Source organism: Neopsephotus bourkii, unplaced genomic scaffold (genome assembly GCF_033783945.1).
Source record: "Neopsephotus bourkii isolate Nb327-2 ecotype Australia unplaced genomic scaffold, CSIRO-AGI_Nbou_v1 NB_947, whole genome shotgun sequence".
In the NCBI taxonomy this organism is placed as follows: Eukaryota; Metazoa; Chordata; class Aves; order Psittaciformes; family Psittacidae; genus Neopsephotus; species Neopsephotus bourkii.
The window spans coordinates 838781-854677 of record NW_026901441.1 but is presented as its reverse complement, the minus strand read 5'-3'; the positions used below and the strand labels follow the sequence as shown (position 1 = coordinate 854677).

The 15897-nt window shown below is 37.2% G+C and overlaps 1 protein-coding gene across 24 annotated transcripts in view; it reads left to right on the top strand.

Annotated features, from left to right (window-relative positions):
* The window catches only part of RIMS1 (regulating synaptic membrane exocytosis 1), a 298538-nt gene that overhangs the window by 224780 nt on the left and 57861 nt on the right, over positions 1-15897 (top strand). For 13 of the 24 annotated variants that reach the window (XM_061358529.1, XM_061358527.1, XM_061358553.1 and 10 more), the window contains 2 exons: positions 446-475; positions 8558-8670. The exons of 5 other annotated variants lie outside the window; for them this stretch is intronic. In XM_061358529.1, coding sequence (XP_061214513.1) covers positions 446-475; positions 8558-8670 — 143 coding nt within the window. The remainder of the gene's footprint in view (positions 1-445; positions 476-8557; positions 8671-15897) is intronic. 6 more of the 24 variants (XM_061358544.1, XM_061358541.1, XM_061358538.1 and 3 more) reach the window with 1 other exon arrangement.

Genomic DNA, 15897 nt, shown 5'->3' with positions numbered 1-15897 from the left:
TGATTTTCAATAATCCAATAGTTATGGAGTATTATAGATTTTAGTTAATAGAAAATGAATTTATAACACTTATTATTGCAGAAAAGGCTTCAGAATCTAAAACAGGGCTATGTGTTTCAGGAGTGTGAGTGATACTTAAAGGAATTTTAAGGTTTTTATGTCATTCATAAATTTGAGTATGACGATACTGCTCGAGCAGAACACTTAAAGAGTCCACAATCTGGTTCTCAGTAATTTCATTCTTCCTGTTAATTTTAAAGAAAAAGTCATAGGCTTTATTATTTGTCATGGTTTATCATTTTAATTTTCTACATTACTTTTACATATGCTGGAGTACTGCCTACTGTACATGCCATTGTCACTTGTAACACATTTCTTTATCTAACTTTAAATTTGCTGATTTCTTTTTCTGTTTCCATCATTCCGTGCATTTAATTCATTGAAGAGCAAGAGACTTTTAACTCATCCACAACAGGTAAATATTTATGTAATTTTTTACAAATGTTTGGGAACTGTTGATACTGGCTTTTCCCTCAGGAAGTCCCTGTCCCTATAGAGTATTTAGTTAACAGTGTTTAACAGGTGGAAAGGTTGTTTCTCAAGTATCTGTGTGCTATCTTATGCCCCTCTTTAGAATCGAAAAATGTTTTCACTTGTGATTTCTAATTTTACTATTGAAATGCAATATACTGGATTTAACAGGAGTAGTCGTGGTATTTTACATGGCTCAGAAGGTGCTCAATTGAGTCAAAGTTCACACAAAGGTTAAAAGTTTACGTAAACTCTTTTTGCTCTCTGCACAGCATCTGCTTCTAAGAGTGCAGCCATGGCTCTTGGCATCTCTGAAGGATGTTTCATAGGTTTGAGCTTAGAAATAGTTGAAGGTAATGATGGCCAGAAGCTATCCTTATGCAGAGAGATTCTGAAGAATGAGATGTGTTTTATTTGCATAAGCCCTTGACAGTCAGAAAATTCATGTTATAGGGCAGGTTTCTAGGGGCAGACCTCAGTGCTCACCTCCTAGGAATTCTGCATGTCTGTACTGATACCGGTGAATCAGTGAGTTCAAACAACAGGTATCAAAGGCTGTACCACACAGTGAAAAATGTAGTCTGTCATGTCCCTATCAGGGCAACATTCCAGAGGAGCCCTATTTTATTTTATTTTTTTTAAAAGCTCGGAGAGAGAAATGAAAAACAAAACCAAGAAAAGAGTTCTTTCAGTCATTTTAATGTTAACAACAAAATACAATGCTGCATAAACATTAATAGCACAGATTAACCTTCTCTGACCTTTAGTTCTGAGTCCAGCGGATCTTGGGAGATTCTGGTCTAAATACAGCTTTGGTAGGTCAAAACCAAACTGTGAGTTGACCTTGAATCAGATTTATCTCTTACAACCTCTTTACTTTCTGAAAGGGAGAATCCCACTGACACATTAATACTCAGTTAGGTAAAAATACAGCAGGTGTTCCAGTAGCTATGAATTCCAGCACTCATGGTAATACTCAGGAATATGTTTTTAAAAAAAGATGAAAAAGAAAGAATATTTAAATATTAGCAATTACAGGTTATTTTACAGTGTTGAGAATGTACTATGAAATATCTTAGGCAAGTGTTAAGAATGGTTGATTTTACAAATTATTTCTGTCATTTTTTGCTTTCTTCAGTATTTGTATTTCTCTGAAAGAGAACAATACAAATCAATCATGTCAGTTTGTTGTTTATGTCTTTCTGAAGTTTACAAACCTTGCTCTGTGGCTTGGACTGCTGTGGATGTTTCATTGTTTAGAACAGTTGACTTTATGCAGATAAATTAGACCATGCCAGTAACAGGTTTGTAAAAAAGATTGATTCCGTGAGATTTAGATGAATCTGGCATAAGATTTGGGAGTGCATAAAACATAGTGGGATCTTTACACACATAGATTCTTCTGCCTCAAGAAAGCTGAATGCAAATGTAGCCTGGAAGCAGGAAAGAGCTGGGCAAAAGAAGAGGAGCAGGAAGGAGGAGAGTGCTGGCATCTCTAGGGGTCCATGAATAACTTCAGTTCAGCTGACTTAGCACTAGTAGCCCACTGTCACCTCACAAGAAGCATAGGCATGAAGGAAAGCATATGCTAGAGATGTGAACAAGACTGATGAGATAAATGAACAAAAAAAACCCGAAGCATCTGTTCCACTTAATCAATAGGAAGGGTTGTGCTAAAGTCTCCAGCAGATTATGAAAATGCTGACTTGCATTGCTGCCAAAAGTAGGGGTTTACTTTATTCAAACTTCAAGAAGTATATGTTTGTTTTCTTTTTGTTTTCTTTTAGATAGAAGCTTCTGTTTGGATCATTCTTGAAACTTTTTGAGGAAGAACTGAGTGTTGCAGCAGCCAGAACAGATTTTTATATTGGCTTATCTTCCTTCTAGAGTGAATATAAGACTCAAGATGGCCACTGTGCCTCTGTGTGTACTGGGAGATCCAAGCTGGGAGAGCCAAGCTTATTTCCCAGCTTGGCAGTCATTTCTCAACTCTGATTTGTGAGGACGTTCAGAGCAGTATCACACCTCATAGAGAGGAAACGCATGCACACAAGCTGAAAGGAGCCACAGCTCATTCTAGTCAGGTACAAGGACCACGGCTGCAGAGCAGCCTTCAGAGCATCTTCAGAGCCCATCTGCCTCACTATCTTCATATTGCCTATAGGTACCTTTGGAAGTCATATATATGCAAAGAACCAAGTTCTTTATCTTCGCAATAATTTGATTTTTCAGTGTTACTGAAAAAACATTAATCTCTGCATGATTTCAATATTTTTTGTGTTTTTTACATTTCACAGTAGAGTTTGCTGTGGATTTTTAGTCATGAAACCTACCACACGGATATTTTGTCTGTGCATATTGCAAAACTCATCCTGAAGGATGAAAAGAAATAACCTGGAGACTCTGTATTATTTCTGCAATGCTTCATCCTGGTCCAGCACAAGTGTAAGATCTTTCTGCTGTGCCACACAGCCAGCTCTCCAGTGAGTGCTCTCCTCCTTGCTCACTTCCCTTGTCCACTTCCCTAGGGGATTTTCTCATCCAAATCTCACCACTGTTGTATTTACCTGCCTTTGTTCTTGACATTGCTTCTGCCTAGTTTCTTCAGCATCTTCCACTTCTCACTTCCTCAAACGAGATATTTGTGCCATTCCCTGTTGCCCTGCCAGAATCTGCTGCTTGTGTCCCAGAAATTTTGTTATGATGTGATAGTTTTTATGAGACAAATTTTCATTTCAACTTACTTTTCATTAGCTTCCTTGTATAAGCAAATATTTTTGTCATTTTCGACTTCTAGACCCCTTCCCTTAAAGTTTGCAGCTTAAAGGATGTGTGATCTGCTGGTAGGTGTTACAGCTATCTGAAATCTTGATGACAATTTCTTCTTGTTTTGTAGCTTACTCCAACTTTTAATAATGCAAGTGAGACTTTGAGGATTTCCACATTGTACTGTTTGCCTCCTTCTCCTTGTTTGTCTTGACCATCTTGAATGGAAACATGAAGTGCATCAAGAGCAAATTCTGTGTTAGTTGCAGACTTCACCATTACAGAAAATGGTACAGCCAGTGCTAAGAGATCCGTAGGTTTTCTGTAGTGTAGGAAAAACCAATACGGTTATCAGTTTTCATCACAGGTCAGGTAATGTCACTAGTCATTCTGGCATTAGCCCATACTTGGGTTTGAGCAAGAATGTTATTTTAGAAAGGTATTAGCACTTAATGGCTGCAAGAAATGTAAAATTGTTCCTCTGTGTAACCACCTGACTTTTAAAACATACGTCTTGTTACTTACCTGAATTTAATCTAAGTTCATAGCTACTGGGCATTATTGTACTTCTGTCTGCTAAATTGAAGAGCCTTCTAGTGTTAGAAATCATCCCATGTGTAAATAATTATGGACCCGAATCAAGCCACATATCTCCTGTCTTTTTAAGATTGCAAGACTGCTTCCTGGACTTAATACATTTTTTATGATTTCTCTCTGTATCCTTTTCACCAACAGTATGCTTGGAATAATAATGTTCCTAAAATATCAGAATCCATTGACCTTAGCTAAATTGAGTATCTGCCAATTTCCATTTTTATTTTTGTTGTCCTAAAACTCCCTGTCTCTGTATGGCTCGTTACCCACCCTAAGGCAGAGCTCTATGCACACCTGCTGGTCAGTGACATACAGGGCAACGCCTCCTCCTTGTCTGCTCTGCCTGCCCTTCCTAAAGAGCATGCATCCTTCCATTCCAACACTCCAGTTACAGGAGTCATCCTGCACATCTCTATGATGCCAGTAAGATTGTAGCCTTTCAGGTGCATGTACATCTCTTGTTTATTACCCATGCTACATGTGGTTGCATAGAGGCATATAACTTCGGCCCCTCATGAAGCAGAATAATAAACAAAGCAATAGCTAAGGGAATTTTGGTTTGTTGGATGGAAGACCATTCAGAACTACATTGGGCAGTTAATTCTTGGTAGCTTGGTGAGGTGGGTTAACCAAAGCCAGCACTAGCTGCTTGTTCACTCCAGCCTCTGTGGTGGGATGGAGTAGAGAATTGGAAGAGCAGTAATGAGTAAAATCTCATGAGCTAAGATAAAGACAGCTTGATAAGTAAAAGGAAAAAATGAAGGGGGAAAAAACAAACAAACAAATGCAAAGGTATTCATTCACCACCTCCCATCAGCAGACCAGTGCCCGGCCAGTCTCTGAGCAATGGCTACCTTGAAAGACTACCCCCAGCTGTATTGCTGAAGATGATGCTGTATGGTGTAGAACGTCCCTTTGGCCAGTTGGAGCTCACTGTCCAGGCTTCCCCTTGTAATCTCGAGCCTACTTGCATGGGGGGGGGGTGGGAGGGGGCGGAGCAGAGAAAAGGGGGGGTCAGGGCAGTGCGGCATAAGAAGCAGAGGTGGCCTTGGTGCTGTGTAAACACTACTCAGTAATCACTAACACATCAGTGTGTTATCAGCACTGTTTTAGCCCAAAATCTGAAAGTTGACACCATACAGGGTGCTGTGAAGAAAACTGCCTCTGTCCCAGCAGGACCCAGTGCACCTGACAAGAGTCAGACCCATTTATAAATACATTAAAGGAACTGAAAGATAACGTTTTGATTCCATGCATATGTCTGTCTTTCCTGCATGGCTTGATTGTTGATGTAAATCATTGTTGTACAGCCTTCATATTTTTTTGTAGTAGTAAAAGATTTAGCTCTAAACTTGCACCCCTTATCTAAGCAATCTGCTCAAAGAGTTCTTTTCTACTTATGCTGATTGACCTCACATCTGAATCAGCAGCTCTTGAAAAGATTAGAGCTCTTTAAAGTGTGGCTTCTGACACCAAAGGGAGTAACGTATATGCAACTACTACTGATGGTAGTTATAACATTAATTTGAGACACGTTAAATCTTCCTCTTTTGAATTCTAGGGCCACTGTAGAATTTAAAGGTCTTGGGGTTACAGTGCTTTGATCTGTACTGTGTAGTCCTACCCCTCAAGCTCCAGGAAAAGTGCTCTGTAAATACTGATGTCCTAAAAGAAAGTAGATCCATCTTTTTCTAAGAGGCAGGTTAAGTTTTCGAAGAACTGTTGATGTCAAATTTTCGTTACCTGTGGTAACTAGCTGTGTTCCAAGAAAGTAATGTGATTGTATGGTGGTGTTACCTATGGTTGTTACAGCTTCTGCTAATGTGCTCCTGTGTTAGATTTTTTTTCTGCTTCTTGTGGTTAACATGTAAAGATTAAACTAAGATTTTCCTTCAGATAAAACTGATCAGGCAGATGAAATTTCCTATCAAAGAATTGAGCTAGATACAACATTTCTTAGATGTTTATGATAAACAAAGATGGAAAGAACAGTTGTATGTTTTAGAGCAGATTTACGTTTCACAAAGTTGCTTGCTTAGAAATACATTGACAGGTAATTGGTGCTATATTACACTTGGCGCCATGAACAGAGCCAATTTTCCCCATTAGAGAATTTAGATTAACTTCACAGTCCTCATTAATTGTTCCCATTTTATTTTATATAATGATATCTAATAATGAAAACCATAACACGAGTGGGTTGTTAAGGATTTAAACATAATAAAATCAAGAATTAGAGTTAAGGTTGAATATTTACCCAACCTGGACTGTGGTAATTTTCACCTATAGTCTTCGAAATAGCATCTCATTTAATGGTAGAATACTCTTTCTCAGGTGTTGTAAATAATGCAGAGTAAAATTATAGCATATAAATGTAAATGTACAGTTGACAGGGTGAAGCACCTAAAAGCCACACAATGAAATGGTTATTTTTTAGAGTAACTGTAATCTGTGTACCGTAGACACACAGGGCTAAATTTTTAAAGGGGTCTCAATTTTCCCTCTGATTTTATATCCTCAATCTATTTCATGCACGTATGATAGGATTAAGATATCCGAGTTTTTTACTTCTGTTGCTAGTTGGTATATCTTAATCCTTTCATATCTGTCCTTAAAATGAGGCCATCTTTAAAAATTTCTCCTAAAGTGCTCGATTTTGCCTTCAGATACCTCCATGCAACTTCCATTGAAGTAATTGGAGCTGTGCCTGCATATCTGATGGTGGAACTGGACTCATTGCAATTAAGGTACACATTTACTGGCATAATTAGTCATCTGGAATGATCGCTGGGCCCAGACTGACATACTGCTTGTGCAGAATTTCCTAGATTGGATTCTCTGCGTGTGGGAGATTGAAGAGTAGAGTGATAAGTTTATTTTGTGCCTTAAATTTGTAGTTGTAGCAGAATTTTCCTGTAATTTAGCATATTAATTTTCCTATTTTTAAATAAGAAATATGGAAGGAGGACATGAAAACAACATATTTTCACAATGATGTCTTTGTACACTTTTTCATATCAAACCAGTAGGCACACTTTCCATCATTTCTACAAGCACGTTACAGAGTATGTGCATGCAGAGTCGTGCTTTATGGAGTAGCATGTAGCTTAAAATATCAACCCTGAGTACACTGTTTTGGGGTGTTTGTTTTTTTGGTTTTTTTTTTTTGAGGAGTGTGGGATGGGGTCTTTTAGCTTGCAAATCACAGAGGGAAAAATAGGTGTGTAAAGAATCCCACAGTTCCCTAACAGCAAAGAAACCCCCCATATGAGAACTTTAGTACCTCATGATTCACAATATATACAGTACGATAGAGCACTTATTTTCCAGTAATTTAAAATTCTCTGTGCTTTGTGCTTGAAAATTGCTTCCATGCAGCTTTTAGATTGGTGTCTCTCTCCTCTCTGGTCTGGGGAGGGGCTGTTTACAAAAATCTTGACTTTTAAAACTAATGGGTTTGGAGAGAATTGTATAAATCCGTGTCTGGCCCTAAAGCAGAAGACTTTGTGGAAGTTTTTCCCAAAGGAAATGCCAGTCTTGAATTTGTGACCTGTTGTGGTTTAACCCAGGACACAACCCCACAAAAAATTCCATCTGAAAGAAGTTGTTCTAGGATGTTATAACCTGTTAAAGCACAATAAAACTAGCGAGTACTTGTGATTTAAAAAAGTTACAGATGAATATTTAGGTCTAGTTCTAGAACTGTTAAAAAGTGCCAGTTTTCAAGGTATTGGTTTTATTTGGTATTTCTTTGCATTTTTAGTGCTACCAAGTTTAAGAATGGCAGAATATGTAGTTCCCTATGAAAATTATCCATTACCACAGAGGTTAAACTTATTTTATGGAAGCCTTAGCCCACGGGCTTTCACACCACTCTTTCTGTTAGTGTGAGATCATCTTCTTGTGGCAAGTGCAGCTAATATTAATTGCCATAACTTGTTCAAATTGAAGATGCTCTTTATAACACCACAGTTGAAGGTTTAAGATTTGATTTCTTTTTTTCTAAACAAACACTGTCATAGGGGAGTTGAAAACACAAGAACAAATAATTTGTTCGAAATAGAACATTAGAGAGCAAAGTAGTGCTTTTAAAGGACTTTCTGTAAAAAAACAAAACTAAAAAAAGATTACTGTATTTTTTTACTATGGTTGAATGGAGAAATTATTCCTTTCAAATAATCTTTGGCTATGGTAATCAATTGTGTTTTAACATAGTAGTAGTAGTAGTTAATTACTTTAAAAATAAATTTTAATACCTGTTTAATGGATTAATTCTTAGAATGCTAATGTAATGTTTTCTACATTTAAGCAAATACATGGTTAGATGATCGTGGCTTTATGTCCCCTGCATCCAGAATACTGAACAGGTTCATAATTCAGCCTATCACTGAAATTCTTTCACTTTTTTCGTATCTACTGCACCAGCTTTATTATGTCTAGGAAATTGGGATCTCTGCCCATTTTCAGGTAAAGACTCTTGCAACGGAAAGGGTTGATTTCTTGACATTAGTGTTCCTTTGTTCTGTGTTTACACCCTGCTTGTTCTACGTTTGTACATTTCTTTGTTTCGTTGAGATGGAAATAGGCTAAAATTACTGCTAAACCGTTTGTTTTTCCAAAAAAGGTTTCACTATTTTTAATTGATTTTCATTGTGTGTTTTTGCAGCAAGCTTAGTAGTGGAGGAGCGAACGAGACAGATGAAAATGAAAGTGCACCGTTATAATCAGACATCAGGGTCTGGTTCTAGTCAAGAATATGAGCGTGAGCAATATACCAAGGTAAAGTCAGTAGTATTGAAATGATGCTTTGGCTTGAAAATTGAAGGCATAAACCTGTTTATTCAAAGTATTATTTAACACTCAAGAGCACTAATTTATAAAGCCTGACAGAAATTTCTTTGAGCAACAGCTTTTTGGCATTGTTTTTACCCCATCTGATGTGCATTAGACTTAGTCTTTGTAAGTAGACTTAGGTCTTCATCACCTAAAATGAATCTGCAAAAAACCAGAACGCTTCAAAACAAATTCAGGGAAGAAAGATCCTTCAACAGTTGTTAAACAAAGCCATGTCTCCTCTAGTTTAGGAAGACCATGGACTGCAAATCCCTGGAGGTTGGAAAAGTGGGCCATGGAAATACCATGCTATATTGACCCCACTCATTAGTTCTTCTCTTCCCTTGCTATGTCTGAAGTGTAGAGTGCTAGGCAGTAATAGATCCAATCCCATATAGCTGTTCTCATATATGTATAATTTTCTTTCATCCTAAAAATATCATAGATAAAATATTTAATATCTTGAAATGCATACTGATTACTTTCATCTCCTTTTGTAATGAAAGTGTAAAGATTTCCTCTGATAATTAAGAGCACATGAAATTAAATTATGTAGAGAAACCTTTTTTTTTCCTCGATAATGCTAAAATGATCTCCTGCAACCTTGTAAGTTTAAAACTAGGATTCTGAGCTAACTGCTGCAAATGTCTCACACATCTGCACTGCCACTTCCAGATCAAGCTGTGAAGAGCTGGAGTGGAACTTTCTGCCAAAGAGTTTTGCTTTGTGATGCTGAACAGAGAGGAAACATTTGCAGGAATCAAGAGGGAAATGTTTGATTAGATTATGTGTTTCCTTCTAGAAATACAGCACTGTGTTGGTGTAGGCAAAGTAAGCAGCAGAGACAAGAGCAGTGGTAACTCAGTCATGGAGGTAATATTCCTGCAATTATCTTCTTCCAGTGCTATTCAGAGCAAAGTGGTTTCAGTGGGTGACCACAGGACGGCAGTATGAATGTGAAAGTCCACTCTGAAAAATTTAAGGCACACGTAGCAACTGTATGCATTAAAAATAAGGTCTCAGAATAACCATAGTTGGGAGAAAAACACAGCTTTTATTAATTTAGACTTTCATGCTTCACTAGCCACATTTCAAAGATTTTCTTCACATCAGTGAGAGCTAAAAACTTGTACTTTTATTTTTACAACTTAAAAGATACAAACTTTCCATTTATGAACCAGTGCCATACAGAAAACAGCAACCTTTGTCAAGGGCTCCGCAGCTGCAGGCATCAGAACACTCCCGGCATTTATCGCTGTAGCACAAGCACCAGACTTTCTGTCCCTGCCCCTGGGTCACTTCTCTGTGTTCCTAAAACTGATGCATGCTCCTGGAGGCACAAGTTAAAATAAGAAATAAGTGAGGCACTCAGCAGAATCAAAATCAGGTATTTACTTATGAGTGGGTAAATAGACAATTTGGCATCTGACATACCTAACTGATTTGAAAGATTTGTTCAAAAGGTTTTTACAGCTAAATGTAGAAACAACTTTAATAAAGTTGTTTTGAGACCACTCCACTGGGAGCATAGAACTCAAATGAACAGTTCTCAAAGGGAAGAGAAATAAGATAAACAAGGCTTTGTGTCCTCAGTTGCCAAATTGTGGCATATTGGGTTTAGAAAGCATAATTGGGATGGAAATTTTCAGTGAGATAATACGTCAGAAACCAGAATTTGTATAATAATTAGAACAACTCATTTGGTACTGGGTTTGTTGTTATCTTCACAAGAGGTCAACTCAGGACAAGAGGGTAAGAGGCAGCGTGTCTCTGAGGTACTTCCCAACCAGTTGATGTGTAAAAAATAATAGTACAAATAGGTCTGATAAAGTTTGCAGGAAAGAGAGGTAATGTGCAATCTGAGGACTTTGGCCAGGATGACCAAACGTACACCTTTGTTCATAGCTAAAGGCCAGTTTTTTGCTTTGGATTAACTGTGCTTACAGATAGGTCTAAATGTTTGTATTTTTTCATTTTGAAACATTTTTTTTTAACCTCATTCTCTAATATTTATCATAAGCATTATTTTCTTTATTGGGTTAATGCAGATCCAGTGTATGGTTAAATAGTATTTGGAAAACATCAACTTGCAATGTTACAAATTTCTTTCATCCTCTAGTACCCTAAGTTTTCTGCTATGTGTTTGGTTTTAAGAGATATGTGGAAATTAAATCAAAATTGAAGTCACGCCTGATGAGTTCTAAGTGGAAAGAACTCTGTTGGAAATTGTTATATTCAGATTTATTTAGTTTTTAAGTATGACCACAACTCTGTGGAAGAAAATTCTCTGTGTGCTGTTACAAGAAAAATGTTTTCAGAGTACCCAGTGTTCTGGCAGACATGTGCTCCTTTCCATGCTATGATAGTAAGGAGAATAAATTAGTTGTCCTGAGCCTTAAATCAAAAACTCTTTAACTTTTCATGTTTTTCTACATGATAAAGGTGTAGTCCTAGATAGGATGGTCCAACATAATAATAAATAAAGTGCTGAGAACAAATTGTGTTAGCACATTTTAACACTCTGTACTATATTCAGTGCTGTAGCTGATTCATATCATTGTGGTGATAGCCTCCACTTTAAAAGTGTTACTAAAGCACCCTTGCGCTACTGACTTTCTTTATCCTCAGAAGATGCTGAAAGAGACAAGAAAATAAACCAGACAGGTGAAGATTTAGACAGCTCTGACGAAAATGTAGTAAATCATATGAGGTGGCACACTAAAGCTAATGAGTGAGATTTCTAAGGACTTAAGAATATGCCTAATTTCTGTGGCCAAAATCTGAGAAAAGTCTTTGAAAGCAAACTTACTTTAAATTAGAAAGAAAATACATTCAGTGGTCTAATAGACATTCTGGAAGAGAGAGAAAGAAATATTAAATGACTTAAAGAAATGGCAATTGCCAACAGAGTTTGTCCCACTTTAACAGAAATGCTTCGTTTCCTACTGCTTCAGAAAATAAGTATTTATATTTACAAGAGAAAGTACACTGTTCTGCACATTGAGAAAATCCTCCCTTCTGGTTTTCAAAGCAATCCTCTCACACAGATTTGAATTTTCCACTATGTGCAAAATTTTCCAGACCTTTCAAAATTTTCCTGCAGTATGGACCAGATCTCTTGCAATAGTTGATTATGTGTATGCAGAATTAATTCCTTGAATGTAAATGTTTTTTCTCTTTTATTGAAACAAGACTTTGTCTTTTTCAGAGGGATTGTAACATGACTTTTGCAATTTCTGGTGCATTTCTTCCATTTTTGTAGTTTCTCCTATTCAGTTTCTCAAGCTTCTAGTGTCAGTAAGCACTAGTTTTTCAAGCATGCACCGTGCAAGTTGTTGTGTAAACATTTTTAAACATCTGTGCTTTAAACATCCATTATTGGTTTTGAATAGGTAACTGCCTGCTGTACAACATCCGTGTAGGTCATGATGGCTGTTCCATCCTCATTGTTTTGAGACATCCACGGAGCTCACATCCTTAATTCCTTCAGTTCCAGTGGAAGGGCTCCATAGTTCATGTGAAACAGTTAAATTTGAAAAAGTTAAATAGTAAATAAATAATTATAATAAAAAACAAACAAAAAAAAACCCCGCAAAAATCCCGAAGACTAAACCCTCTATAAATTTGTCAGAATGGTTTAAACAAGACCTTTAAACATCTGTTTAACTTCTTTCTTATATGCTGGTAAGGCTGTAGTGGCTATTATGCACATATTTGTGCTGTTTCAGTGTTTGAGAGAATCAAAACACTTTGGTGGCATAATTCTGTTTTTGTGTATCTATAAATTATAGTATATCTTAATTAGGCTCATAATTCAAAATAGTAAGGTTTTTTTATTTCAGATTCTATACACTCACACAACACAAACACCACGTTGCAGCTGCTCCAGTTTTCCAGGGAGTGTGCAACACATTTTTTTGGAAGGTTTGTTAACTCAAGAGAGCTACTGATCAGAGCACTGTAGTATGTACTTAAAAGGACATAAATCCATATTTAGATGCCCTTCTGACTCAGTTAAGAGTGTATGGGATTGGAAAGCATTTAGCATACAAGAGCAATCATTGCATTAGTTCAGTGGCACTCTGTGGATTTAACTTGATCATTAATGTTTGCAAGGAGGGACTGGATAGGAGACTCAGGATGACAGGAGGATGGCTGTGTTTAGTTTTATGCTATACTGGGCAAAGCACTTACGGCTATGTATAGGGAATGCTCTTGGACATTGATGTGAGTATCCTCTTCTTTTGATCCCCCTTCATCCACCTTCAAGAAAAAAATTACTATATATCCTATTGATATGATAGTTTCTTCAGTACTGGTAGGATTTCACAAAATTCAGCGAGGTCCATTCAGTTCTATGAGGTCCATTTGTTCATCTTGTGGGCTTCACTGCAGTTTTCCCATGGTTTGACTTGCTTATTTTCATGTTCCCTGAGAGGAAGCTGAGTGGTGTTCACAGTAGTTGAGTTGGATACAGTTGTGGGAAGGATTACTTAGAGTGGTGCTTACAGGGCTCTGGACCATCACAGGAGCTGCTCCCAAGACACATACACAGATGGTAGTAGGAGTCAAAGATGAGACCTGGACACACCAAGGAGCCTATGCAGGGGTGTGAACCCTGGCAATATCTGGGAGAACCCTGTGTGAGCAGTTGTAAAACTCCAGGTGATTTGTGCATGATTTGGCGTTTCCTGACAAAATTCCTTGTTAGAGTAGGGTTCCTCAAAAGGTAGCTATAATCTCAAGACTTGCATAAACTTCTTAATGAATCTAGCACGGAATGTTTCTGGTCTGGATTCTCTTATTTAATCCCCATTTAATTTTATCATTTAATTTCCAAATCTTAAGCACTAAATGAGGCACATATTTGCAGAGGTTAGTCACCTGAGGCTTTTTTTCATAGTCAAAGGAGGGGACACTGCTTCACTTTTCAAAGTTCCGAACTGTTGTATTCAACATGATTTTAGGAGATAAATCTAGAAATAGAAATGCTTATTGAAGAGAATATAACAGCCTATTAATTTACTTCTACAATGTGCCTTATAGTCAGTGAAATTGCTAACATCGTTAGTCATTGAGTAACTGTAAAAGTATTTATGAAGTACAGTCATTTGATTCACATCTATCCCCTTTCCACTGACATTAACACATCTGCAATTCATCATACCTCTTTTTTTTTCTACTTTTACTGGCATAGAAGCAGCAGCTCCACAGGTGGTAAAGTGATTGGAAGAACTACATTTCAGCTGTTTATATTTGAGATAGTTACACTCAAATTTCTGTCTCTGTAATGCAGAAGCAGACAGTGCAGAGAGTTTGGACATCTGAAGCTAGCTGCTATTAATGTTCAAAAAAACAGACCTACTCTTTAGTAATTACTGTCAAAGCCGCTGCAAACTTCAGCAACTCTCCTAACGTGACAAATAATGCACAGAAATGTTACATAAGCTTTAACTCTGAAAGATACAGAGCTGAAACAGAAGTGATTGCACTGAAATTTCACTTTCTTTTTAAGCTTCAAAATTATACAATATATAAATATTATGTGACAGGGAAATATAAATAATATATATAATATATAATAACAGGACAAATACATGCAGAGTTATGAAGAACACTAGTTTTCAATATGAGCAAAACTGTGCCATATATACTTTTGGAAACTTTCAGGCATTTCTTTAATGCAGATATCAAATAAGTGGATCTTAGCCCATGATATTTTTCTTCTGATAGGTTGAGGCTTATTGCAACAGTAAAATGTTCTTCTTTTGATGATCACTGCATTGTGGAAGAGTGGTATTTACTTCTCTCTGTATTTGAGGGGAAAAAAAAAAAGGGTAACTTCAAAATTGCTTTCGTTTTGTTCATCTGTTACCTGAGATGACTGATTATCAGGCTGTACTGAAAAGCGGTAGGTAGGGAACAACTAAAAGAAGTTGTATGTTTTGTATAGATAGCAAATTCAATAGCAGCAGCAGCTATAGGGAGGAAGAGCTAAGCCTGGAAGAAGTAGTAGTAAAATATAAACACTGTAGCACTTAGCATTAACTTTCAGCATGGCCGCTTCTTGTGCTAATCTCTATTTCTGTGAAAGGAAGAGTTTTCAGTTTCTTGGGAATCACAACCTTGGCATACAGTATAAAGGAATAGTAAAAACTCAATGTTGTCATGAAAATCTCATTTAGAAAGTGATTCTCCGTGCTTTATGCAGCTACTCTGTGACTGGGGTACCAAGACAAGTAGAGTTTATAAGAATTAGGGTACTTTTTGTTTCCATTTTGGAGAAGTTTATTTTGCAGTCTGAAAGAGGGCAAACAGCAGAGTTATTTAACAGAGTCAGATAAGTTTATCTGAATAAACTTATAAGCATAGTGTCACCTTAACCCCACTGGTCATTCATATTCAGAGAGTAACACCATGTCACTTGGAAAGAAAATCTGCTTGCTGTAGTTGAAAAGGTTTTTAAATTTTAGAGCTCTTGAGTCCTCTGTGTTACCCACTTTATTAAATCAGTGTTCTGCTGCATCTGTTTCCCCGTCAGTGCCCGTTGGGCATGTTCCTGGAGCTCAAAGTCATCATGCTGCAAGCTATTCTGAAATCATCTGGAGAGTTTCATTTAGTATTTGAAGCTGAAAATTGAGGTTTAGTAACCCAGAGCTTTCTCTCCCTCGAGGTTTAGTAACCCAGAGCTTTCTCTCCCTCAGATGTTTTTGTTTAGTCAGCCAGTGCAAGCCCCTCGCAGGGAAGGTATTACTAAGGGTTACCTCAATAGACACTCCTCAGGTCAAACCCACAATTTTTTATTCATAAATTGGTTTGTGAATTTAATCTTGGCATATGCCATCCAGGACCTATGAGTAACCCTGAAACACACGTTGAGGCACTAAACTTGTACAACCTCCATTTCTCCTACAGATTTCTATATTTACAGTCAATGCTTTGTATTCTATTTATTCCCTCCTCTAACTCTGTTAACTTTCTCATCTTATCTCAAATGTTTTTACCAAGAGTTTTCCAAGTGTGCTGTGGAGACCTCCAACATAGTTGCTAAAAGGCACCAGAGCAAGAGAAGATAAATCTGGCTTGAGGGCAGGAGGCCTGATACATTCATCTGTACAAACCCAAGGTTGTGTTTGCCAAGTTTTTTAAGTTGAGTCATGATATTTGTGAACT